The following is a 23,038-nucleotide window of genomic DNA, read 5'->3' as shown; positions in this document are numbered from 1 at the left end:
CGGCAGGACGTTCTCTCTCCTAGCCTGAAGGCGCCGCATGAATGCAAGTTGTGGCATTGGGGCTGGTGTGGAAAGCGAAGGAAGAGAGAGCTGGCTTGCATTGCCTGCCTGACCCTTGTGCTGGCTGTGCTGAGAGAAGTGCGCAGCGTTGCAATGTGGAAAGGCAGCAGCGTGCAGGCGGCAGGCTGGTGTGAGGTGGGCGGGGCTTGCTGACCTTTAACGGTGAACCAGGTGACGAATCCGCGAGAACTCTCGTTTTACGGCCTCGTTCTCGGAGGATGTGACGTTGCGGACGACGCGGTGCCGATTTATGTGACGGTGATGGCGGCTCTCGAGCGCGTCAGGTAAGTGTGGAGCTCGCGGACACTGTGACCAGCCGGGGAGAGAGAGAGTCCCGTAGGGGGAGAGAGGGGGTTGCGAGAGAGTCCCGGGGGGGCGGGGGGGGAGAGACTGGGGGGTAGGGGGGGGGGAGAGCGAGGGAGGCCCGGGGGGGGGGGGGGGGGGCGGGGGGAGAGAAAAAGTCCCCGGGGGTGGGGGAGAGAAAGTCCCCGGGGGTGGGGGAGAGTCTGGGGCGTAGCGGGGGAGAGAGAGTCTGGGGGGTTGGGGGGGGATAAAGTCTGGGGGGTTGGGGGGGGATAAAGTCTGGGGGGTTGGGGGGGCTGAAAGAGTCTGGGGTGTGGGGCGGATGGAGAGACCTGGGAGTAGGGGGGGGGAGAGAGAGTCTGGGGGGTTGGGGGGGGGGGAGTTTCCGGGGGGTGGGGGGGGATAGAGTCTGGGGGGTGGGGGTGGGAGAGAGTCTGGGGGGTGGGGGTGAGAGAGAGTCTGGGGGGTGGGGGTGAGAGAGAGTCTGGGGGGTGGGGGGTGAGAGAGAGACTGGGGGGTGGGGTGAGAGAGAGTCTGGGGGGTGGGGGTGAGAGAGAGTCTGGGGGGTGGGGGGGGAGAGAGTCTGGGGGGTGGGGGGGGAGAGAGTCTGGGGGGTGGGGGGGGAGAGAGTCTGGGGGGTGGGGGGGGGAGAGAGTCTGGGGGATGTGGGTGAGAGAGAGTCTGGGGGGTGGGGGGGGAGAGAGTCTGGGGGGTGGGGGTGAGAGAGAGTCTGGGGGGTGGGGGGGGAGAGAGTCTGGGGGGTGGGGGTGAGAGAGAGTCTGGGGGGTGGGGGGGGAGAGAGTCTGGGGGGTGGGGGGGGAGAGAGTCTGGGGGGTGGGGGGGGAGAGAGTCTGGGGGGTGGGGGGGAGAGAGTCTGGGGGGTGTGGGTGAGAGAGAGTCTGGGGGGTGGGGGGGGAGAGAGTCTGGGGGGTGGGGGGGGAGAGAGTCTGGGGGGTGGGGGTGAGAGAGAGTCTGGGGGGTGGGGGGGGAGAGAGTCTGGGGGGTGGGGGTGAGAGAGAGTCTGGGGGGTGGGGGGGGAGAGAGTCTGGGGGGTGGGGGTGAGAGAGAGACTGGGGGGTGGGGGGGGAGAGAGTCTGGGGGGTGTGGGTGAGAGAGAGACTGGGGGGTGGGGTGAGAGAGAGTCTGGGGGGTGGGGGTGAGAGAGAGACTGGGGGGTGGGGGGGGAGAGAGTCTGGGGGGTGGGGGTGGGAGAGAGTCTGGGGGGTGGGGGTGAGAGAGAGACTGGGGGGTGGGGGGGGAGAGAGTCTGGGGGGTGTGGGTGAGAGAGAGTCTGGGGGGTGGGGGTGAGAGAGAGACTGGGGGGTGGGGGGGGAGAGAGTCTGGGGGGTGGGGGTGGGAGAGAGTCTGGGGGGTGGGGGTGAGAGAGAGACTGGGGGGTGGGGGGGGAGAGAGTCTGGGGGGTGTGGGTGAGAGAGAGTCTGGGGGGTGGGGGTGAGAGAGAGACTGGGGGGTGGGGGGGGAGAGAGTCTGGGGGGTGTGGGTGAGAGAGAGACTGGGGGGTGGGGGGGGAGAGAGTCTGGGGGGTGGGGGTGAGAGAGAGACTGGGGGGTGGGGGTGAGAGAGAGTCTGGGGGGTGGGGGTGAGAGAGAGTCTGGGGGGTGGGGGTGAGAGAGAGACTGGGGGGTGGGGGGGGAGAGAGTCTGGGGGGTGTGGGTGAGAGAGAGTCTGGGGGGTGGGGTGAGAGAGAGTCTGGGGGGTGGGGGTGAGAGAGAGACTGGGGGGTGGGGGGGGAGAGAGTCTGGGGGGTGGGGGTGAGAGAGAGTCTGGGGGGTGGGGGTGAGAGAGAGTCTGGGGGGTGTGGGTGAGAGAGAGTCTGGGGGGTGGGGGTGAGAGAGAGACTGGGGGGTGGGGGGGGGAGAGAGACTGGGGGGTGGGGGGGGGAGAGAGTCTGGGGGGTGTGGGTGAGAGAGAGACTGGGGGGTGGGGGGGGAGAGAGTCTGGGGGGTGGGGGTGAGAGAGAGACTGGGGGGTGGGGGGGGAGAGAGTCTGGGGGGTGTGGGTGAGAGAGAGTCTGGGGGGTGGGGGTGAGAGAGAGACTGGGGGGTGGGGGGGGAGAGAGTCGGGGGTGGGGGTGAGAGAGAGTCTGGGGGGTGGGGGTGAGAGAGAGACTGGGGGGTGGGGGGGAGAGAGTCTGGGGGGTGTGGGTGAGAGAGAGTCTGGGGGGTGGAGGTGAGAGAGAGACTGGGGGGTGGGGGGGGAGAGAGTCTGGGGGGTGGGGGTGAGAGAGAGACTGGGGGGTGGGGGTGAGAGAGAGACTGGGGGGTGGGGGGGGGAGAGAGTCTGGGGGGTAGGGGGGTGAGAGAGCCTGGGGGATTGGGTAGGGGGAGAGAGTCTGGGGGGTGGGGGGGAGAGTGTCTGGGTGGTGGGGGGGTAGACTCTGGGGGGTGGGGGTGAGTCTGGGGTGTCGGGGCGAGAGAGAGTCTGGGGGGTGGGGGGGGGGAGCGAGAGAGTCCCGGGGGATGGGGGGATAGCGAGAGTGTCCCGGGGGAGGGGCGGGTGGGGTAGCGAGAGAGCCTCGGACGGGGCGGGCGGAGCGGTAGAGTCCCCGGGGGGGGGAGGGGAAGGCGGAGCGAAAGAGTCCCGGGGGGAGGGGGGGAGCGAGATTCCCGGTGGTGGGGGGGAAGAGAGAGAGAGAGTCTGGGGGGTAGGGGGGGGGGGGGAGAGAGAGTCGATGGGGTCTGGGGGGTAGGGGGTGGAGAGAGAAAGTCTGGGGGGAGGGGGGTGCGAGAGAGTGCCGGGGGCGGGGGGCGGGGCGAGGGAGTCCCAGGGGGAGGGGGGGAGCGAGAAAGTCTGGGGGGTGGGGGGGGGGGGGAGAGAGAGAGAGTCTGGGGGTGGGGGGTGGGGAGAGAGAGAGTCTGGGGGAGGGGGGGGGAGCGAGAGAGTCCCGGGGGGAGGGGGGGGCGAGATTCCCGGTGGTGGGGGGGAAGAGAGAGAGAGAGAGAGTCTGGGGGGTAGGGGGGGAGCGAGAGAGAGTCTAGGGCGAGGGGGGGAAGAGAGAGTCCTGGGGGTGGGGGGTGGGGGGGCGGAGAGAGAGTCGATGGGGTCTGGGGGGTAGGGGGTGGAGAGAGAGAGAGTCTGGGGGGAGGGGGGGAGCGAGAGAGTGCAGTGGGGGGGGGCGAGGCGAGAGAGTCCCAGGGGGAGGGGAGGGAGCGAGAAAGTCTGGGGGTGGTAGGGGGGGGGAGAGAGAGTCCCGGGGGGAGGGGGGGGCGAGATTCCCGGTGGTGGGGGGGGGAAGAGAGAGAGAGAGTCTGGGGGGTGGGGGGGGGGAGAGAGAGTCGGTGGGGTCTGGGGGGTAGGGGGGGGAGCGAGAAAGTCTGGGGGGTAGGGGGGGAGAGAGAGAGTCTGGGGGCAAGGGGGGGGGAGCGAGAGAGTCCTGGAGGGGGCGGGAGCGAGAGAGTCCTGGGGGGAGGGGGGGGGAGCGAGAGATTCCCGGGTGGAAGGGGGCGGGGGGGAGAGAGAGAGAGTCTGGGGGGTATGGGGCGAGGGGGAGTCTGGGTGGTATGGGGGAGAGAGAGTCTGGGGGGTAGGGGGAGAGAGAGAGAGAGTCTGGGGGGTAGGGGGGGAGAGAGAGAGAGAGTCTGGGGGGTAGGGGGGGAGAGAGAGTCTGGGGGGTAGAGGGAGAGAGAGAGAGAGTCTGGGGGTAGGGGTGAAGAGAGAGTCTGGGGCTAGGGCGGGAGAGAGAGTCGGGGGGTGGGAGAGAATCTGGGGGCTAGGGGGTGCGGAGAGTCTGGGGGGTAGGGGGGAGAGAGAGAGTCTGGGGGGAGGGGGGGGAGCGAGAGTCTGGGGGGAGGGGGGGAGCGACAGAGTCCCGGGGGGGGGGGAGCGAGAGAGTCCCTGGCGGAGGGGGGGGAGCGAGAGAGTCCCTGTTGGGGGGGGGGGGGGAAGCGAGAGAGCCCCGGGGGGGAGGGAGGGGGAACGAGAGAGCCCCGGGGGGGAGGGAGGGGGAACGAGAGAGTCCCGGGGGGAAGGGGGGGAGCGAGAGAGTCCCAGGTGGAGGGGGGGTGCGAGAGAGTCCCGGGGGGAGGTGGGGGGGGAGCGAGAGAGTCCCGGGGGCAGGGGGAGAGAGTCTGGGGGATGGTGGGGGGAGAGTCTGGGGGGGGGGGAAGAGAGTTTGGGGTGTGGGGGGAGGGAGTCTGGGGGGTGGGGGGTGAGAGAGTCTGGGGGGTGGGGGGGGAGAGAGAGAGTCTGGGGGGTATGGGGGAGAGAGTCTGGTGGGTAGGGGGGGAGAGAGAGTTTGGGGGGTATGGGGGGGCGGAGAGAGAGTCTGGGGTGTAGGGGGTGAGAGAGAGAGTCCCGTGGGGAGAGAGGGGGTTGTGAGAGAGTCCCGGAGGGTGGGGGGGTGGGAGCGAGAGAGCCCCGAGGGGGGGCGGAGAGAGAAAGTCCCCGGGAGGGGGGGGGGGAGAGGAGAGAGACTGGGGGGTGGGGGGGGGGGAGGAGAGAGTCTGGGGGGTAGGGGGGAGAGAGAGAGTCTGGGGGGTAGGGGGGAGAGAGGGTCTGGGGGGTAGGGGGGAAGAGAGAGTTTGGGGGTTAGGGGGGGGTTAGAGACTTGGGTGGGGGGGGGAGAGAGTCTGGGGGGTGGGGGGGGGAGAAAGTCTGGGGGGTGGGGGTGAGAGAGAGTCTGGGGGGTAGGGGGAGAGAGAGTCTGGGGGGTTGGGGGGAGAGAGTCTGGGGGGTGGGGGGGTAGAGTCTGGGGGGTGGGGGGGTAGAGTCTGGGGGGTGGGGGAGAGAGAGTCTGGGGGGTGGGGGGGTAGAGACTGTGGTGGGTGGAGGGGGAGAGAGTCTGGGGGGTAGGGGGGGTGAGAGAGTCTGGGGGGTAGGGGGGAGAGAGTCTGGGGGGTAGGGGGAGAGAGAGAGTCTGGGGGGTAGGGGGGAGAGAGAGAGAGTCTGGGGGGTGGGGGGAGAGAGAGAGTCTGGGGGTAGGGGGGAGAGAGTCTGGTGGGTAGGGGGGGAAAGAGAGTTTGGGGGGTATGGGGGGGCGGAGAGAGCGTCTGGGGTGTAGGGGGTGAGAGAGAGAGTCCCGTGGGGAGAGAGGGGGTTGCGAGAGAGTCCCGGAGGGTGGGGGGGTGGGAGCGAGAGAGCCCCGAGGGGGGGCGGAGAGAGAAAGTCCCCGGGAGGGGGGGGGGGGGGGGAGAGGAGAGAGACTGGGGGGTGGGGGGGGGGGAGGAGAGAGTCTGGGGGGTAGGGGGGAGAGAGAGAGTCTGGGGGGTAGGGGGGAGAGAGATAGTCTGGGGGGTAGGGGGGAGAGAGGGTCTGGGGGGTAGGGGGGAGAGAGAGTTTGGGGGGTTGGGGGGTTAGAGACTTGGGTGGGGGGGGGAGAGTCTGGGGGGTGGGGGGGGAGAAAGTCTGGGGGGTGGGGGTGAGAGAGAGTGGGGCGTGGGGGGGGGAGAGAGTCTGGGGGGTGGGGGGGTAGAGTCTGGGGGTGGGGGAGAGAGAGTCTGGGGGGTGGGGAGGTAGAGACTCTGGTGGGTGGAGGGGGAGAGAGTCTGGGGGGTAGGGGGGGTGAGAGAGTCTGGGGGGGTAGGGGGGAGAGAGTCTGGGGGGTAGAGGGGGAGAGAGAGAGTCTGGGGGGTAGGGGGAGAGAGAGAGAGTCTGAGGGGTAGGGGGGAGAGAGAGAGAGTCTGGGGGGTTGGGGGGGGGAGAGAGTCTGGGTGTGGGGGGGGGAAGAGAGTCTGGGGGGTGGGGGGGGGAGAGAGTCTGGGGGGTGGGGGTGAGAGAGAGTCTGGGGGGTGGGGGTGAGAGAGAGTCTGGGGGGTGGGGGGTGAGAGAGAGACTGGGGGGTGGGGGGGGAGAGAGTCTGGGGGGTGGGGGAGAGAGAGAGTCTGGGGGGTGTGGGTGAGAGAGAGTCTGGGGGGTGGGGTGAGAGAGAGTCTGGGGGGTGGGGGTGAGAGAGAGACTGGGGGGTGGGGGGGGAGAGAGTCTGGGGGGTGGGGGTGAGAGAGAGTCTGGGGGGTGGGGGTGAGAGAGAGACTGGGGGGTGGGGGGGGAGAGAGTCTGGGGGGTGTGGGTGAGAGAGAGTCTGGGGGGTGGGGGTGAGAGAGAGACTGGGGGGTGGGGGGGAGAGAGTCTGGGGGGTGTGGGTGAGAGAGACACTGGGGGGTGGGGGGGGAGAGAGTCTGGGGGGTGGGGGTGAGAGAGAGACTGGGGGGTGGGGGGGGAGAGAGTCTGGGGGGTGTGGGTGAGAGAGAGTCTGGGGGGTGGGGGTGAGAGAGAGACTGGGGGGTGGGGGGGGAGAGAGTCTGGGGGGTGGGGGTGAGAGAGAGTCTGGGGGGTGGGGGTGAGAGAGAGACTGGGGGGTGGGGGGGGAGAGAGTCTGGGGGGTGTGGGTGAGAGAGAGTCTGGGGGGTGGGGGTGAGAGAGAGACTGGGGGGTGGGGGTGAGAGAGAGACTGGGGGGTGGGGGTGAGAGAGAGACTGGGGGGTGGGGGGGGAGAGAGTCTGGGGGGTGTGGGTGAAAGAGAGTCTGGGGGGTGGGGGTGAGAGAGAGTCTGGGGGGTGGGGGTGAGAGAGAGACTGGGGGGTGGGGGTGAGAGAGAGACTGGGGGGTGGGGGTGAGAGAGAGACTGGGGGGTGGGGGGGAGAGAGTCTGGGGGGTAGGGGGGGTGAGAGAGCCTGGGGGATTGGGTAGGGGGAGAGAGTCTGGGGGGTGGGGGGGAGAGTGTCTGGGTGGTGGGGGGGTAGACTCTGGGGGGTGGGGGTGAGTCTGGGGTGTCGGGGCGAGAGAGAGTCTGGGGGGTGGGGGGGGGAGCGAGAGGAGTCCCGGGGGATGGGGGGATAGCGAGAGTGTCCCGGGGGAGGGGCGGGTGGGGTAGCGAGAGAGCCTCGGACGGGGCGGGCGGAGCGGTAGAGTCCCCGGGGGGGGGAGGGGAAGGCGGAGCGAAAGAGTCCCGGGGGGAGGGGGGGAGCGAGATTCCCGGTGGTGGGGGGGGAAGAGAGAGAGAGAGTCTGGGGGGTAGGGGGGGGGGGGGGAGAGAGAGTCGGATGGGGTCTGGGGGGTAGGGGGTGGAGAGAGAAAGTCTGGGGGGAGGGGGGTGCGAGAGAGTGCCGGGGGCGGGGGGCGGGGCGAGGGAGTCCCAGGGGGAGGGGGGGAGCGAGAAAGTCTGGGGGGTGGGGGGGGGGGAGAGAGAGAGAGTCTGGGGGGTGGGGGGTGGGGAGAGAGAGAGTCTGGGGGAGGGGGGGGGAGCGAGAGAGTCCCGGGGGGAGGGGGGGGCGAGATTCCCGGTGGTGGGGGGGAAGAGAGAGAGAGAGAGAGTCTGGGGGGTAGGGGGGGAGCGAGAGAGAGTCTAGGGCGAGGGGGGGAAGAGAGAGTCCTGGGGGTGGGGGGTGGGGGGGCGGGAGAGAGAGTCGATGGGGTCTGGGGGGTAGGGGTGGAGAGAGAGAGAGTCTGGGGGGAGGGGGGGAGCGAGAGAGTGCAGTGGGGGGGGGGGGCGAGGCGAGAGAGTCCCAGGGGGAGGGGAGGGAGCGAGAAAGTCTGGGGGTGGTAGGGGGGGGGAGAGAGAGTCCCGGGGGGAGGGGGGGGCGAGATTCCCGGTGGTGGGGGGGAAGAGAGAGAGAGAGTCTGGGGGGTGGGGGGGGGGGAGAGAGAGTCGGTGGGGTCTGGGGGTAGGGGGGGGAGCGAGAAAGTCTGGGGGGTAGGGGGGAGAGAGAGAGTCTGGGGGCAAGGGGGGGGGAGCGAGAGAGTCCTGGAGGGGGCGGGGAGCGAGAGAGTCCCGGGGGGAGGGGGGGGGAGCGAGAGATTCCCGGGTGGAAGGGGCGGGGGGGGAGAGAGAGAGAGTCTGGGGGGTATGGGGCGAGGGGGAGTCTGGGTGGTATGGGGGAGAGAGAGTCTGGGGGGTAGGGGGGAGAGAGAGAGAGAGTCTGGGGGGTAGGGGGGGAGAGAGAGTCTGGGGGGTAGAGGGAGAGAGAGAGAGAGTCTGGGGGTAGGGGTGATGAGAGAGTCTGGGGCTAGGGCGGGAGAGAGAGTCGGGGGGTGGGAGAGAATCTGGGGGCTAGGGGTGCGGAGAGTCTGGGGGGTAGGGGGAGAGAGAGAGTCTGGGGGGAGGGGGGGGAGCGAGAGTCTGGGGGGAGGGGGGAGCGACAGAGTCCCGGGGGGGGGGGAGCGAGAGAGTCCCTGGCGGAGGGGGGGGAGCGAGAGAGTCCCTGTTGGGGGGGGGGGGGAAGCGAGAGAGCCCCGGGGGGGAGGGAGGGGGAACGAGAGAGTCCCGGGGGGAAGGGGGGGAGCGAGAGAGTCCCAGGTGGAGGGGGGGTGCGAGAGAGTCCCGGGGGGGAGGTGGGGGGGGAGCAGAGAGAGTCCCGGGGGCAGGGGGAGAGAGTCTGGGGGATGGTGGGGGGAGAGTCTGGGGGGGGGGAAGAGAGTTTGGGGTGTGGGGGGAGAGAGTCTGGGGGGTGGGGGGTGAGAGAGTCTGGGGGGTGGGGGGGGAGAGAGAGAGTCTGGGGGTATGGGGGGAGAGAGTCTGGTGGGTAGGGGGGGAGAGAGAGTTTGGGGGGTATGGGGGGGCGGAGAGAGAGTCTGGGGTGTAGGGGGTGAGAGAGAGAGTCCCGTGGGGAGAGAGAGGGTTGTGAGAGAGTCCCGGAGGGTGGGGGGGTGGGAGCGAGAGAGCCCCGAGGGGGGGCGGAGAGAGAAAGTCCCCGGGAGGGGGGGGGGGGAGAGGAGAGAGACTGGGGGGTGGGGGGGGGGGGGGAGGAGAGAGTCTGGGGGGTAGGGGGGAGAGAGAGAGTCTGGGGGGTAGGGGGGAGAGAGGGTCTGGGGGGTAGGGGGGAAGAGAGAGTTTGGGGGTTAGGGGGGGGGTTAGAGACTTGGGTGGGGGGGGAGAGAGTCTGGGGGGTGGGGGGGGAGAAAGTCTGGGGGGTGGGGGTGAGAGAGAGTCTGGGGGGTAGGGGGAGAGAGAGTCTGGGGGGTTGGGGGGAGAGAGTCTGGGGGGTGGGGGGGTAGAGTCTGGGGGGTGGGGGGGTAGAGTCTGGGGGTGGGGGGAGAGAGAGTCTGGGGGGTGGGGGGGTAGAGACTGTGGTGGGTGGAGGGGGAGAGAGTCTGGGGGGTAGGGGGGGTGAGAGAGTCTGGGGGGTAGGGGGGAGAGAGTCTGGGGGGTAGGGGGAGAGAGAGAGTCTGGGGGGTAGGGGGGAGAGAGAGAGAGTCTGGGGGGTGGGGGGGAGAGAGAGAGTCTGGGGGTAGGGGGGAGAGAGTCTGGTGGGTAGGGGGGGAAAGAGAGTTTGGGGGGTATGGGGGGGCGGAGAGAGCGTCTGGGGTGTAGGGGGTGAGAGAGAGAGTCCCGTGGGGAGAGAGGGGGTTGCGAGAGAGTCCCGGAGGGTGGGGGGGTGGGAGCGAGAGAGCCCCGAGGGGGGGCGGAGAGAGAAAGTCCCCGGGAGGGGGGGGGGGGGGGGGGGGGAGAGGAGAGAGACTGGGGGGTGGGGGGGGGGGAGGAGAGAGTCTGGGGGGTAGGGGGGAGAGAGAGAGTCTGGGGGGTAGGGGGGGAGAGAGAGAGTCTGGGGGGTAGGGGGAGAGAGAGAGTCTGGGGGGTAGGGGGGAGAGAGGGTCTGGGGGGTAGGGGGGGAGAGAGAGTTTGGGGGGTTGGGGGGTTAGAGACTTGGGTGGGGGGGGGAGAGTCTGGGGGGTGGGGGGGAGAAAGTCTGGGGGGTGGGGGGTGAGAGAGAGTGGGGGGTGGGGGGGGGAGAGAGTCTGGGGGGTGGGGGGGTAGAGTCTGGGGGTGGGGGAGAGAGAGTCTGGGGGGTGGGGGGGTAGAGACTCTGGTGGGTGGAGGGGGAGAGAGTCTGGGGGGTAGGGGGGGTGAGAGAGTCTGGGGGGGTAGGGGGGAGAGAGTCTGGGGGGTAGGGGGGGAGAGAGAGAGTCTGGGGGGTAGGGGGAGAGAGAGAGAGTCTGAGGGGTAGGGGGGGAGAGAGAGAGTCTGGGGGGTTGGGGGGGGGAGAGAGTCTGGGTGTGGGGGGGGGAAGAGAGTCGGGGGGGGGGGGCGAGCGACAGAGTCCCGGGGGGAGGGGGGGAGCGAGAGTGTCCCGGGTGGAGGGGGGTTAACAAGAGAGTCCCGGGGGGATGGGGGGGGAGCGAGAGTGTCCCGGGGGAGGGGGGGCGGCAGAGTCCCGGGGGGGGAGGGGAGGGCGGGAGAGAGAGAGAGTCTGGGGGGTCGGGGGTAGAGAGAGAGTCTGGAGTGTAGGGGGGTGAGAGAGAGTCTGGGGGGTGGTGGGGGGAGAGTCTGGGGGATGGTGGGGGAAGAGTGTCAGGGGGGTGTGGGGGAGAGAGAGAGTCTGGGGGGTAGGGGGGAGAGAGTCTGGTGGGTAGGGGGGGAGAGAGAGAGTCTCGGGTGTAGTGGGGGAGAGAGAGACTCCCGGTGGGGGGGGGAGAGGGGGTTGCGAGAGAGTCCCGGGGGAGGGGGGGAGCGAGAGAGTCTCGGGGGGGGGGGGGGAGAAAGTCCCCGGGGGGCGGGGGGGAGAGACTGGGGGGTGGGGGGAGGAGACAGTCTGGGGGGTAGGGTGCGGTAGAGACTTGGGTGGGGGGGGGAGAGAGAGAGAGAGTCTAGGGCGAGGGGGGAAGAGAGAGTCTGGGGGGTGGGGGGGGGGAGAGAGAGTCGATGGGGTCTGGGGGGTAGGGGGGGGAGCGAGAAAGTCTGGGGGGTAGGGGGGGAGAGAGAGAGTCTGGGGGCAAGGGGGGGGGGAGCGAGAGAGTCCTGGAGGGGGCGGGAGCGAGAGAGTCCCGGGGGGAGGGGGGGGGGAGCGAGAGATTCCCGGGTGGAAGGGGGCGGGGGGGAGAGAGAGAGAGTCTGGGGGGTATGGGGCGAGGGGGAGTCTGGGTGGTATGGGGGAGAGAGAGTCTGGGGGGTAGGGGGAGAGAGAGAGAGAGTCTGGGGGGTAGGGGGGGAGAGAGAGAGAGTCTGGGGAGTAGGGGGAGAGAGAGAGTCTGGGGGGTAGAGGGAGAGAGAGAGAGAGAGTCTGGGGGTAGGGGTGAAGAGAGAGTCTGGGGCTAGGGCGGGAGAGAGAGTCGGGGGGTGGGAGAGAATCTGGGGGCTAGGGGGTGCGGAGAGTCTGGGGGGTAGGGGGGAGAGAGAGAGTCTGGGGGGAGGGGGGGGAGCGACAGAGTCCCGGGGGGGGGGAGCGAGAGAGTCCCTGGCGGAGGGGGGGGAGCGAGAGAGTCCCTGGTGGGGGGGGGGGAAGCGAGAGAGCCCCGGGGGGGAGGGAGGGGGAACGAGAGAGTCCCGGGGGGAAAGGGGGGAGCGAGAGAGTCCCAGGTGGAGGGGGGGTGCGAGAGAGTCCCGGGGGGAGGTGGGGGGGGAGCGAGAGAGTCCCGGGGGCAGGGGGAGAGAGTCTGGGGGGGGGGGGGGGGGGGAGAGACTGGGGGGTGGGGGGGGAGAGAGAGAGTCTCGGGTGTAGTGGGGGAGAGAGAGAGTCCCGGTGGGGGGGGGGAGAGGGGGTTGCGAGAGAGTCCCGGGGGAGGGGGGGAGCGAGAGAGTCTCGGGGGGGGGGGGGGGAGAAAGTCCCCGGGGGGCGGGGGGGGAGACTGGGGGGTGGGGGGAGGAGACAGTCTGGGGGGTAGGGTGCGGTAGAGACTTGGGTGGGGGGGGAGAGAGAGAGAGAGAGTCTAGGGCGAGGGGGGAAGAGAGAGTCCTGGGGGTGGGGGGGGGGGCGGAGAGAGAGTCGATGGGGTCTGGGGGGTAGGGGGTGGAGAGAGAGAGTCTGGGGGGAGGGGGGAGCGAGAGAGTACTGTGGGGGGGGGGGGCGAGGCGAGAGAGTCCCAGGGGGAGGGGAGGGAGCGAGAAAGTCTGGGGGGGGGGTAGGGGGGGGAGCGATAGAGTCTGGGGGGGAGGGGGGGGAGCGAGAGAGTCCCGGGGGGAGGGGGGGGGCGAGATTCCCGGTGGTGGGGGGGGGAAGAGAGAGAGAGAGTCTAGGGGGTAGGGGGGAGAGAGAGAGAGTCTAGGGCGAGGGGGGGGGGAAGAGAGAGTCGTGGGGGGGCGGAGAGAGAGTCGATGGGGTCGGGGGGTAGGGGGTGGAGAGAGAGAGTCTGGGGGGAGGGGGGAGCGAGAGAGTGCTGTGGGGGGGGGGGCGAGGCGAGAGAGTCCCAGGGGGAGGGGAGGGAGCGAGAAAGTCTGGGGGTGGTAGGGGGGGGGGGAGAGAGAGAGTCTGGGGGGAGGGGGGGGGGAGCGAGAGAGTCCCGGGGGAGGGGTGGCTAGATTCCCGGTGGTGGGGGGGAAGAGAGAGAGAGAGTCTGGGGGGGGTGGGGGGGGGGGGGGGGAGAGAGAGTCGATGGGGTCTGGGGGGTAGGGGGGGGGAGCGAGAAAGTCTGGGGGGTAGAGGGGGAGAGAGAGTGTCTGGGGGGAGCGGGGGGAGCGAGAGAGTCCTGGAGGGTGCGGGAGCGAGAGAGTCCCGGGGGGGGGGGAGCGAGAGATTCCCGGGTGGAAGGGGGCGGGGGGGAGAGAGAGAGAGAGTCTGGGGGGTATGGGGCGAGGGGGAGTCTGGGTGGTATGGGGGAGAGAGAGTCTGGGGGGTAGGGGGAGAGAGAGAGAGAGTCTGGGGGGTAGGGGGGGGAGAGAGAGTCTGGGGGGTAGAGGGAGAGAGAGAGAGAGTCTGGGCGTAGGGGTGCAGAGAGAGTCTGGGGCTAGGGCGGGAGAGAGAGTCGGGGGGTGGGGATGGGAGAGAATCTGGGGGCTAGGGGGTGAGGAGAGTCTGGGGGGAGGGGGTAGGGGGGAGAGTCTGGGGGTAGGGGGGAGAGAGAGAGTCTGGGGGAGGGGGGGAGCGACAGAGTCCCGGGGGGGGGGGGGAAACGAGAGAGTCCCTGGCGGAGGGGGGGGAGCGAGAGAGTCCCTGGTGGAGGGGGGGGAAGCGAGAGAGTCCCGGGGGGAAGGGGGGGGAAGCGAGAGAGTCCCAGGGGGAAGGGAGGGAGCGAGAGAGCCCCGGGGGGGAGGGGGGAACGAGAGAGTCCCGGGGGGAAGGGGGGGAGCGAGAGAGTCCCAGGTGGAGGGGGGGTGCGAGAGAGTCCCGGGGGGAGGTGGGGGGGGAGCGAGAGAGTCCCGGGGGCAGGGGGAGAGAGTCTGGGGGGGGGGGGGAAGAGAGAGTCTGGGGGATGGTGGGGGAGAGTCTGGGGGGGGGAAGAGAGTCTGGGGTGTGGGGGGAGAGAGTCTGGGGGGTGGGGGGTGAGAGAGTCTGGGGGGTGGGGGGGAGAGAGAGAGTCTGGTGGGTAGGGGGGAGAGAGTCTGGTGGGTAGGGGGGGAGAGAGTTTGGGGGGTATGGGGGGGCGGAGAGAGAGTCTGGGGTGTAGGGGGTGAGAGAGAGAGTCCCGTGGGGAGAGAGGGGGTTGCGAGAGGGTCCCGGAGGGTGGGGGGGTGGGAGCGAGAGAGCCCCGAGGGGGGGGGCGGAGAGAGAAAGTCCCTGGGGGGGGGGGGGGGGAGAGGAGAGAGACTGGGGAGTGGGGGGGGGGGAGGAGAGAGTCTGGGGGGTAGGGGGGAGAGAGAGAGTCTGGGGGGGTAGGGGGGAGAGAGGGTCTGGGGGGTAGGGGGAGAGAGAGTTTGGGGGGTAGGGGGGTTAGAGACTTGGGTGGGGGGGGAGAAAGTCTGGGGGGTGGGGGTGAGAGAAAGTCTGGGGGGTGGGGGTGAGAGAGAGTCTGGGGGGTAGGGGGAGAGAGAGTCTGGGGGGTTGGGGGGGGAGAGAGTCTGGGGGGTGGGGGGGTAGAGTCTGGGGGGTGGGGGAGAGAGAGTCTGGGGGGTGGGGGGGTAGAGACTCTGGTGGGTGGAGGGGGAGAGAGTCTGGGGGTAGGGGGGGTGAGAGAGTCTGGGGGGGTAGGGGGGAGAGAGTCTGGGGGGTAGGGGGGAGAGAGAGAGTCTGGGGGGTAGGGGGGAGAGAGAGAGTCTGGGGGGTAGGGGGGAGAGAGAGAGTCTGGGGGGTAGGGGGGAGAGAGAGTCTGGGGGGTGGGGGGGAGAGAGAGAGTCTGGGGGTAGGGGGGAGAGAGTCTGGTGGGTAGGGGGGGAGAGAGAGAGTCCCGTGGGGAGAGAGGGGGTTGCGAGAGAGTCCCGGAGGGTGGGGGGGTGGGAGCGAGAGAGCCCCGAGGGGGGGCGGAGAGAGAAAGTCCCCGGGAGGGGAGGGGGGGGGGGGAGAGGAGAGAGACTGGGGGGTGGGGGGGGGGGGGAGGAGAGAGTCTGGGGGGTAGGGGGGAGAGAGAGAGTCTGGGGGGTAGGGGGGGAGAGAGAGTTTGGGGGGTGGGGGGGGGGAGAGAGTCTGCGGGGTGGGGGGGGAGAAAGTCTGGGGGGTGGGGGTGAGAGAGAGTGGGGGGTGGGGGGGAGAGAGTCTGGGGGGTTGGGGGGGAGAGAGTCTGGGGGGTTGGGGGGGAGAGAGTCTGGGGGGTTGGGGGGGGAGAGAGTCTAGGGGGTGGGGGGGAGAGTCTGGGGGGTGGGGGAGAGAGAGTCTGGAGGGTGGGGGGGGTGGAGACTCTGGTGGGTGGAGGGGGAGAGAGTCTGGGGGGTAGGGGGGGTGAGAGAGTCTGGGGGGGTAGGGGGGAGTGAGTCTGGGGGGTAGGGGGGAGAGAGAGAGTCTGGGGGGTAGGGGGGAGAGAGAGAGAGTCTGGGGGGTTGGGGGGGGAGAGAGTCTGGGTGTGGGGGGGGGGAAGAGAGTCGGGGGGGGGGGGCGAGCGACAGAGTCCCGGGGGGAGGGGGGAGCGAGAGTGTCCCGGGTGGAGGGGGGTTAACAAGAGAGTCCCGGGGGGATGGGGGGGGGAGCGAGAGTGTCCCGGGGGAGGGGGGGCGGCAGAGTCCCGGGGGGGAGGGGAGGGCGGAGCGAGAGAGTCTGGGGGGTAGGGCGGGAGAGAGAGAGTCTGGGGGGTCGGGGGTAGAGAGAGAGTCTGGAGTGTAGGGGGGTGAGAGAGAGTCTGGGGGGTGGTGGGGGGAGAGTCTGGGGGGTGGTGGGGGGAGAGTCTGGGGGGTGGTGGGGGGAGTGTCTGGGGGGTGTGGGGGAGAGAGAGAGTCTGGGGGGGTAGGGGGGAGAGAGTCTGGTGGGTAGGGGGGGAGAGAGAGAGTCTCGGGTGTAGTGGGGGAGAGAGAGAGTCCCGGTGGGGGGGGGGGGGGGGAGAGGGGGTTGCGAGAGAGTCCCGGGGGAGGGGGGGAAGCGAGAGAGTCCCGGGGGGGGGGCGGAGAAAGTCCCCGGGGGGCGGGGGGGAGAGACTGGGGGGTGGGGGGAGGAGGCAGTCTGGGGGGTAGGGTGCGGTAGAGACTTGGGTGGGGGGGGAGAGAGAGTCTGGGGGGTTGGGGGGGAGAGAGTCTGGGGGGTTGGGGGGGGAGAGAGTCTGGGGGGTTGGGGGGGAGAGAGTCTGGGGGGTGGGGGGGAGAGTGTCTGGGGGGTGGGGGGGGTAGAGACTCTGGTGGGTGGGGGGGGGAGAGTCTGGGGGGTGGGGGTGAGTCTGGGGTGTCGGGGAGAGAGAGAGTCTGGGGGATAGGGGGAGAGAGAGAGAGAGAGTCTGGGCGGGGGGGAGCGAGAGAGTCCCCGGGGGATGGGGGGGTAGCGAGAGTGTCCCGGGGGAGGGGGGGGGTAGCGAGAGAGCCTCGGGGAGGAGGGGGGGGGCGGGCGGAGCGGTAGAGTCCCCGGGGTGGAGGGGAGGGCGGAGCGAAAGAGTCCTGGGGGGAGGGGGGAGCGAGATTCCCGGTGGTGGGGGGGAAGAGAGAGAGAGAGTCTGGGGGTAGGGGGGGAGAGAGGGAGTCTGGGGCGAGGGGGGGAAGAGAGAGTCCTGGGGGTGGAGGGGCGGAGAGAGAGTCGATGGGGTCTGGGGGGTAGGGGGTGGAGAGAGAGAGTCTGGGGGGGAGGGGGGAGCGAGAGAGTGCCGGGGGGGGGGGGGGGGGCGGGGCGAGAGAGCCCCAGGGGGAGGGGGGGAGCGAGAAAGTCTGGGGGGTAGGGGGGGGAGAGAGAGAGTCTGGGGGGAGGGGGGGGGCGGGAGCGAGAGAGTCCCGGGGGGGAGGGGGGGGGCGAGATTCCCGGTGGTGGGGGGTAAGAGAGAGAGAGAGTCTGGGGGGTAGGGGGGAGAGAGAGTGAGTCTGGGGCGAGGGGGGGCAAGAGAGTGTCCGGGGGGTGGGGGGGGCGGAGAGAAAGTCGATGGGGTCTGGGCGGTAGGGGGTGGAGAGAGAGAGTCTGGGGGAGGGGGGGAGCGAGAGAGTGCCGGGGGGGGGGTGCGAGAGAGTCCCAGGGGGAGGGGAGGGAGTGAGAAAGTCTGGGGGGTAGGGGGGGGGGGGCGAGAGAGAGTCTGGGGGGAGGGGGGGGGCGAGAGAGTCCCGGGGGGAGGGGGGTGGGGGGGGGCGGAGAGAGAGTCGATGGGGTCTGGGCGGTAGGGGGTGGAGAGAGAGAGTCTGGGGGGAGGGGGGGGAGCGAGAGAGTGCCGGGGGGGCGGGGCGAGAGAGTCCCAGGGGGAGGGGGCGGGAGCGAGAAAGTCTGGGGGGTAGGGGGGAGAGAGAGTCTGGGGGGGAGGGGGGGGGAGCGAGAGAGTCCCTGGAGGGGGCGGGAGCGAGAGAGTCCCGGGAGGTGGGGTGGGGGGCGAGAGAGTCGCGGGGGATGGGGGGGGAAGCGAGAGATTCCCGGGTGGAAGGGGGCGGGGGGGAGAGAGAGTGTGTCTGGGGGGTATGGGGCGAGGGAGAGTCTGGGTGGTATGGGGGAGAGAGAGTCTGGGGGGTAGGTGGAGAGAGAGAGAGTCTGGGGGGTAGGGGGGAGAGAGTTTGGTGGGTAGGGAGGGAGAGAGAGTTTGGGTGGTATGGGGGGGCGGAGAGAGAGTCTGGTGTGTAGGGGGTGAGAGAGAGAGTCCCGTGGGGAGAGAGGGGGTTGCGAGAGAGTCCCGGAGGGTGGGGGGGTGGGAGCGAGAGAGTCCCGAGGGGGGCGCGGAGAGAGAAAGTCCCCGGGGGAGGGGGGGGGGGAAAGAGGAGAGAGACTGGGGGGTGGGGGGGGGGAGGAGAGAGTCTGGGGGGTAGGGGTGAAGAGAGAGTCTGGGGGTAAGGCGGGAGGGAGAGTCTGGGGGATGGGGGGGGGAGAGAGTCTGGGGGGTAGGGGGTGGAGAGAGTCTGGGGGGTAGGGGGAGAGAGTCTTGGGGTAGGGGGGGAGAGAGAGAGTCTGGGAGGAGGGGGGGAGCGACAGAGTCCCGGGGAGGGGGGGAGCGAGAGAGTCCCTGGCGGAGGGGGGGGAGCGTGAGAGTCCCGGGGGGAGGGGGGGGGAGCGAGAGAGTCCCGGGGGAGGGGGGAGCGAGAGATTCCCTGGGGGAGGGGGGGTGAACGAGAGAGTCCCGGGGGGAAGGGGGGAGCGAGAGAGTCCCGGGTTGAGGGGGGGGGGAGCGCGAGAGTCCCGGGGGGAGGTGGGGGGGAGCGAGAGAGTCCCGGGGGGGGGGGGGAAGAGGAGAGAGATTGGGGGGTGTGGGGGGGGGGGGAGAAGAGAGTCTGGGTGGTGGGGGGAGAGAGTCTTGGGGGGGGGGGGGGGGGAGAGAGAGTCTGCGGGATGGTGGGGGGAGAGCCTGGGGGGGCGGGGGAAGAGAGCCTGGGGGGGCGGGGGAAGAGAGTCTGGGGGATGGGGGGGGGAGAGAGTCTGGGGGGTGGGGGGGAGAGAGAGTCTGGGGGGTAGCGGGGAGAGAGTCTGGTGGGTAGGGGGCGAGAGAGAGAGTCCGGGGGGTAGGGGGGGAGAGAGAGAGTCCGGGGGGTAGGGGGGGAGAGAGAGAGTCTGGGGTGTAGGGGGTGAGAGAGAGTCCCGGGGGAGAGAGGGGGTTGCGAGAGAGTCCTGGGGGGTGGGGGGGGGGCGAGAGAGTCCCGGGGGGGGCGGGCGGAGAGAAAGTACCCAGGGCGGGGGGGGGGGGGGGGGGGGTGGGAAGAGGAGAGAGACTGGGGAGGGGTGGGGGGGAGAGAGTGGGGGTGGGGGTGAGAGAGAGAGTGGGGGGTGGGGGTGAGAGAGAGTCTGGGGGGTGGTGGGGAGAGAGTCTGGGGGGTAGGGGGGGAGAGAGAGAGTCTGGGGGGTAGGGGGGTGAGAGTCTGGGGGGATGGGGGGGAGCGAGAGTGTCCCGGGGGAGGGGGGGGGTGGGGTAGCGAGAGAGTCTCGGGGGTAGAGGGAGAGAGGTAGAGTCTGGGGGGTAGGGATGAAGAGAGAGTCTGGGGGTAGGGCGGGAGGGAGAGTCTGGGGGATGGGGGGGGAGAGAGTCTGGGGGGTAGGGGGAGAGAGTCTGTGGGTAGGGGGGGAGAGAGAGTCTGGGGGGAGGGGGGGAGCGATAGAGTCCCGGTGAGGGGGGGAGCGACAGAGTCCCTGGCGGAGGGGGGGGGGGGGGGCGAGAGTGTCCCGGGGGGAAGGGGGGAGCGAGAGAGTCCCGGGTTGAGGGGGGGGGAGCAAGAGAGTCCCGGGGGGAGGTGGGGGGGAGCGCGAGAGTCCCGGGGGGGGGGGGGGGGGAAAGAGGAGAGAGATTGGGGGGTGTGGGGGGGGGAGAAGAGAGTCTGGGTGGTGGGGGGAGAGAGTCTTGGGGGGGGGGGGGGGGGAGAGAGAGTCTGCGGGATGGTGGGGGAGAGCCTGGGGGGGCGGGGGAAGAGAGTCTGGGGGATGGGGGGGGGAGAGAGTCTGGGGGGTGGGGGGGAGAGAGAGTCTGGGGGGTAGCGGGGAGAGAGTCTGGTGGGTAGGGGGCGAGAGAGAGAGTCCGGGGGGTAGGGGGGGAGAGAGAGAGTCTGGGGGGAGGGGGGGGAGCGACAGAGTCCCGGGGAGGGGGGGAGCGAGAGAGTCCCTGGCGGAGGGGGGGGGGGGGAGCGAGAGTGTCCCGGGGGGAGGGGGGGAGCGGAGAGTCCCTGGGGGAGGTGGGGGGGAGCGAGAGAGTCCCGGGGGGGGGGGGGGGGGGTAGAGGGAGAGGAGAGAGACTGGGGGGTGTGGGGGGGGGGGGGGGAAGAGAGTCTGGGGGGTGGGAGGGGGAAGCGAGAGTCTGGGGGGTGGGGGGAGAGAGTCTGGGGGGGGGTGGGAGAGAGAGAGTCTGCGGGATGGTGGGGGGAGAGTCTGGGGGGGCGGGGGAAGAGAGTCTGGGGGGGCGGGGGAAGAGAGTCTGGGGGATGGGGGGGAGAGAGTCTGAGGGTTGGGGGGGGAGAGAGTCTGGGGGTAGCGGAGAGAGAGTCTGGGGGGTAGGGGGGGCGAGAGAGAGTCCGGGGGGTAGGGGGGGAGAGAGAGTCCGGGGGGTAGGGGGGGAGAGAGAGAGTCTGGGGTGTTGGGGGTGAGAGAGAGAGAGTCCCGGGGGGAGAGAGGGGGTTGCGAGAGAGTCCTGGGGGGTGGGGGGGGTGGGGGAGCGAGAGAGTCCCGGGGGGGCGGGCGGAGAGAAAGTACCCGGGGCGGGGGGGGAAGAGGAGAGAGACTGGGGAGTGGGGGGGGGGGGGGGGAGGAGAGAGTCTGGGGGGTAGGTGGGGGTAGAGACTTGGGTGGGGGGGAGAGAGTCTGGGGGGTGGGGGGGGAGAGAGTCTGGGGGGTGGGGGGGGAGAGAGTCTGGGGGGTGGGGGGGAAGAGAGTCTGGGGGGTAGGGGGGAGAGAGAGTCTGGGGGTAGGCGGGTGGGGGGGTTGGGGGGGGGAGAGACATTCTGGGGGGTTGAGGGGGGAGAGAGTCTGAGGGTGGGGGGAGAGAGTCTGGGGGCTGGGGGGGGAGAGAGAGAGTCTGGGGGCTGGGGGGGTGGGAGAGTCTGGTTGGAGGGGGTGAGAGAGTCTGGCGAGTGGGGGGATGTAGAGACTCTGGGGGGTAGGGGGGAGAGAGAGTCTGGGGGGTAGGGGGAGAGAGAGAGTCTGGGCGGTAGTGAGGGAGAGAGAGAGTCTGGGGGGTTGGGGGGGAGAGAGTCTGTGGGTGAGGGGGGAAGAGAGTCGGGGGGGGCGAGCGACAGAGTCCCGGGGGTAGGGGGGGGAGCGAGAGAGTCCCGGGGGAATGGGGGGGGGAGCGAGAGTATCCCGAGGGAGGGGGGGTGGGGTAGCGAGAGAGTCTCGGGGGGAGGGGGGCGGGCGGAGCGGCAGAGTCCCGGGTGGGAGGGGAGGGCGGAGCGAGAGAGTCCCGGGGGGAGGGGGGATCGAGATTCCCGGTGGTGGGGGGGGGGAGAGAGAGAGAGAGAGTCTGGGGCGAGGGGGGGGGAGAGAGAGTCCCGGGGGGGGGGGCGGAGAGAAAGCGTCCCTGGGGGGCGGGGGGAGGGGGAGAGGAGAGAGACTGGGGGGTGGGGGGGGGGAGAGTCTGGGGGGGCGGGGGAAGAGAGTCTGGGGGATGGGGGGGAGAGAGTCTGAGGGTTGGGGGGGAGAGAGAGTCTGGGGTAGCGGAGAGAGAGTCTGGGGGGTAGGGGGGGAGAGAGAGAGGGTCCGGGGGGTAGGGGGGGAGAGAGAGTCCGGGGGGTAGGGGGGGAGAGAGAGAGTCTGGGGTGTTGGGGGTGAGAGAGAGAGAGAGAGTCCCGGGGGGAGAGAGGGGGTTGCGAGAGAGTCCTGGGGGGTGGGGGGTGGGGGAGCGAGAGAGTCCCGGGGGGGGCGGGCGGAGAGAAAGTACCCGGGGCGGGGGGGGAAGAGGAGAGAGACTGGGGAGTGGGGGGGGAGGAGAGAGTCTGGGGGGTAGGGGGAGAGAGAGAGTTTGGGGGGTAGGTGGGTGTAGAGACTTGGGTGGGGGGGGGAGAGAGTCTGGGGGGTGGGGGGGGGGAGAGAGTCTGGGGGGTGGGGGGGAAGAGAGTCTGGGGGGTAGGGGGGGAAGAGAGTCTGGGGGGTAGGGGGGAGAGAGAGTCTGGGGGTAGGCGGGTGAGAGAGTCTGGGGGGTTGGGGGGGGGGGGAGAGACATTCTGGGGGGTTGAGGGGGGAGAGAGTCTGAGGGTGGGGGGAGAGAGTCTGGGGGCTGGGGGGGGAGAGAGAGAGTCTGGGGGCTGGGGGGGGAGAGAGAGAGTCTGGGGGCTGGGGGGGGGGAGAGTCTGGGGGGAGGGGGTGAGAGAGTCTGGCGGGTGGGGGGGTGTAGAGACTCTGGGGGGTAGGGGGAGAGAGAGTCTGGGGGGTAGGGGGGAGAGAGAGAGTCTGGGCGGTAGTGGGGGAGAGAGAGAGTCTGGGGGGTTTGGGGGGGAGAGAGTCTGGGGGTGAGGGGGGAAGAGAGTCGGGGGGGGCGAGCGACAGAGTCCCGGGGGTAGGGGGGGAGCGAGAGAGTCCCGGGGGAATGGGGGGGGGGGGCGAGAGTATCCCGAGGGAGGGGGGGTGGCGTAGCGAGAGAGTCTCGGGGGTAGGGGGGGAGCGAGAGAGTCCCGGGGGGAGGGGGGGCGAGAGAGTCCCGGGGGGCAGAGTGAGAGAGTTCCGGGGGGGGGGGGGGGGGGAGGTCGGAGCGATAGAGTCCCGAGGGGGGGGGGAGCGAGAGAGTCCCGGGGGGGAGGGGGGAGCGGAGCGAGAGAGCCCCGGTGGGGTGGGGGTGGAGAGAGTGAGAGTCTGGGGGGGTTGGAGTGAGTGTCTTGGGGGGAGGGGGGGAGAAGTGTGAGAGTCGGGGGGGGGGGGGGGAGAGTGAGAGTCTGGGGGGGGGGGTGGAAGATTGGGAGAGAGCGGGTTGCGAGAGAGTCCTGGGGGGGGGTGGGTAGCGAGAGAGTCCCAGGGATGGGGGGGGGGGCGAGAGTCCCGGGGGTGGGGGGGTGAGGGGGAAGAGTCCCGGGAGGGGGGTCGGTCCCGGGGGAAAAGAGTCCGCGGGGGGAGGAGTGGAGAGCGTCCAGGGTGAAGAGAGGGTCCCCGGGTGGGGGGGGGGGATTCCCGGGTTTGGGGGTGGATAGAGAGACCCGGGTTTGGGGGGGGGGGGAGAGAGAGAGACCTGGGTTGGGGGGGGGGGCAGATCGAGAGTCCCGGGGGGAGGGGCGGGGCGGAGCGAGAGAGTCCCAGGGGGAGGGGGGGAGCGGAGCGAGAGAGCCCTGGGGGGGGAGCGGGGGAGCGAGAGAGTCCCGGGGGTGGGGAAAGAGTCCCGGGTTTGGGGGGGATAGGGAGACCCGGGGTGGGGTGGGGGGGAGAAGAGTCCTGGGGGGGGGGGGGGAAGAGAGAGTGAGAGTCTTGGGGGGGGGGGGGGGGGGGGCGTGAGAGTCTGGCGGGGGGGGAGGGAGTGAGAGTCTGTGGGGGGGGGAGAGTGAGAGTCTGAGGGGGAGGGGGGGTGTGAGAGTCTGGGGGGGAGGGTGGGTGGAGTGTGAGAGTCTGGGGGGGAGGGGGGGTGGAGTGTGAGAGTCTGGGGGGGAGGGGGGGTGTGAGAGTCTGGCGGGAGGATGGGGAGAGAGAGAGTCCCGGGGGGAGGGGGGAGTGAGTGTCTGGGGGGAGGGGGGGGAGAGAGTTTGATAGACTGGGGGGGGAGGGGGGAGTGTGAGAGTCTGGCGGGGGGGTGGGAAGAGAGAGAGTCCGTGGGGGTGGGAGAGTCCCCTGGGTTGGGGGGGGTGGCTGGGGGAGAGTCCCGGGGGGGCGTGTGAGGGGTGGGGAGCGAGAGAGTCCTGGTGGGGGGGGGGGGAAGCGAGAGAGTCCCGGGGGAAGGCGGAGCGAGAGAGTCGCGGGGGGGAGGCGGAGCGAGAGAGTCCCGGGGGGAGGGGGGGCGGAGCGATAGAGTCCCGGCGGGAGGGGTGGGGCGGAGCGAGAGAGCCCCGGGGGGAGGGGGGGGCGGAGCGAGAGAGTCCCGGGGGAAGGGGGGAGCGGAGCGAGAGAGCCCCGGGGGGAGGGGGGGGGCGGAGCGAGAGAGTCCCGGG

General features: G+C 70.8%; 1 protein-coding gene across 1 annotated transcript in view; it reads left to right on the top strand.

The window, feature by feature from the left end:
* The first annotated feature begins 209 nt into the window (after window positions 1-209).
* The window catches only part of LOC140411048 (ribosome production factor 2 homolog), a 47,664-nt gene continuing 24,835 nt past the window's right edge, over window positions 210-23,038 (top strand). The window contains exon 1 of the mRNA XM_072500034.1: window positions 210-344. Coding sequence (XP_072356135.1) covers window positions 322-344 — 23 coding nt within the window. The 5' untranslated portion in view covers window positions 210-321. The remainder of the gene's footprint in view (window positions 345-23,038) is intronic.

Source organism: Scyliorhinus torazame, chromosome 4 (assembly GCF_047496885.1).
Source record: "Scyliorhinus torazame isolate Kashiwa2021f chromosome 4, sScyTor2.1, whole genome shotgun sequence".
Lineage (NCBI taxonomy): Eukaryota > Metazoa > Chordata > Chondrichthyes > Carcharhiniformes > Scyliorhinidae > Scyliorhinus > Scyliorhinus torazame.
The sequence above is the reverse complement of the archived record's forward strand: the minus strand, read 5'-3'. Positions and strand labels throughout refer to the sequence as shown.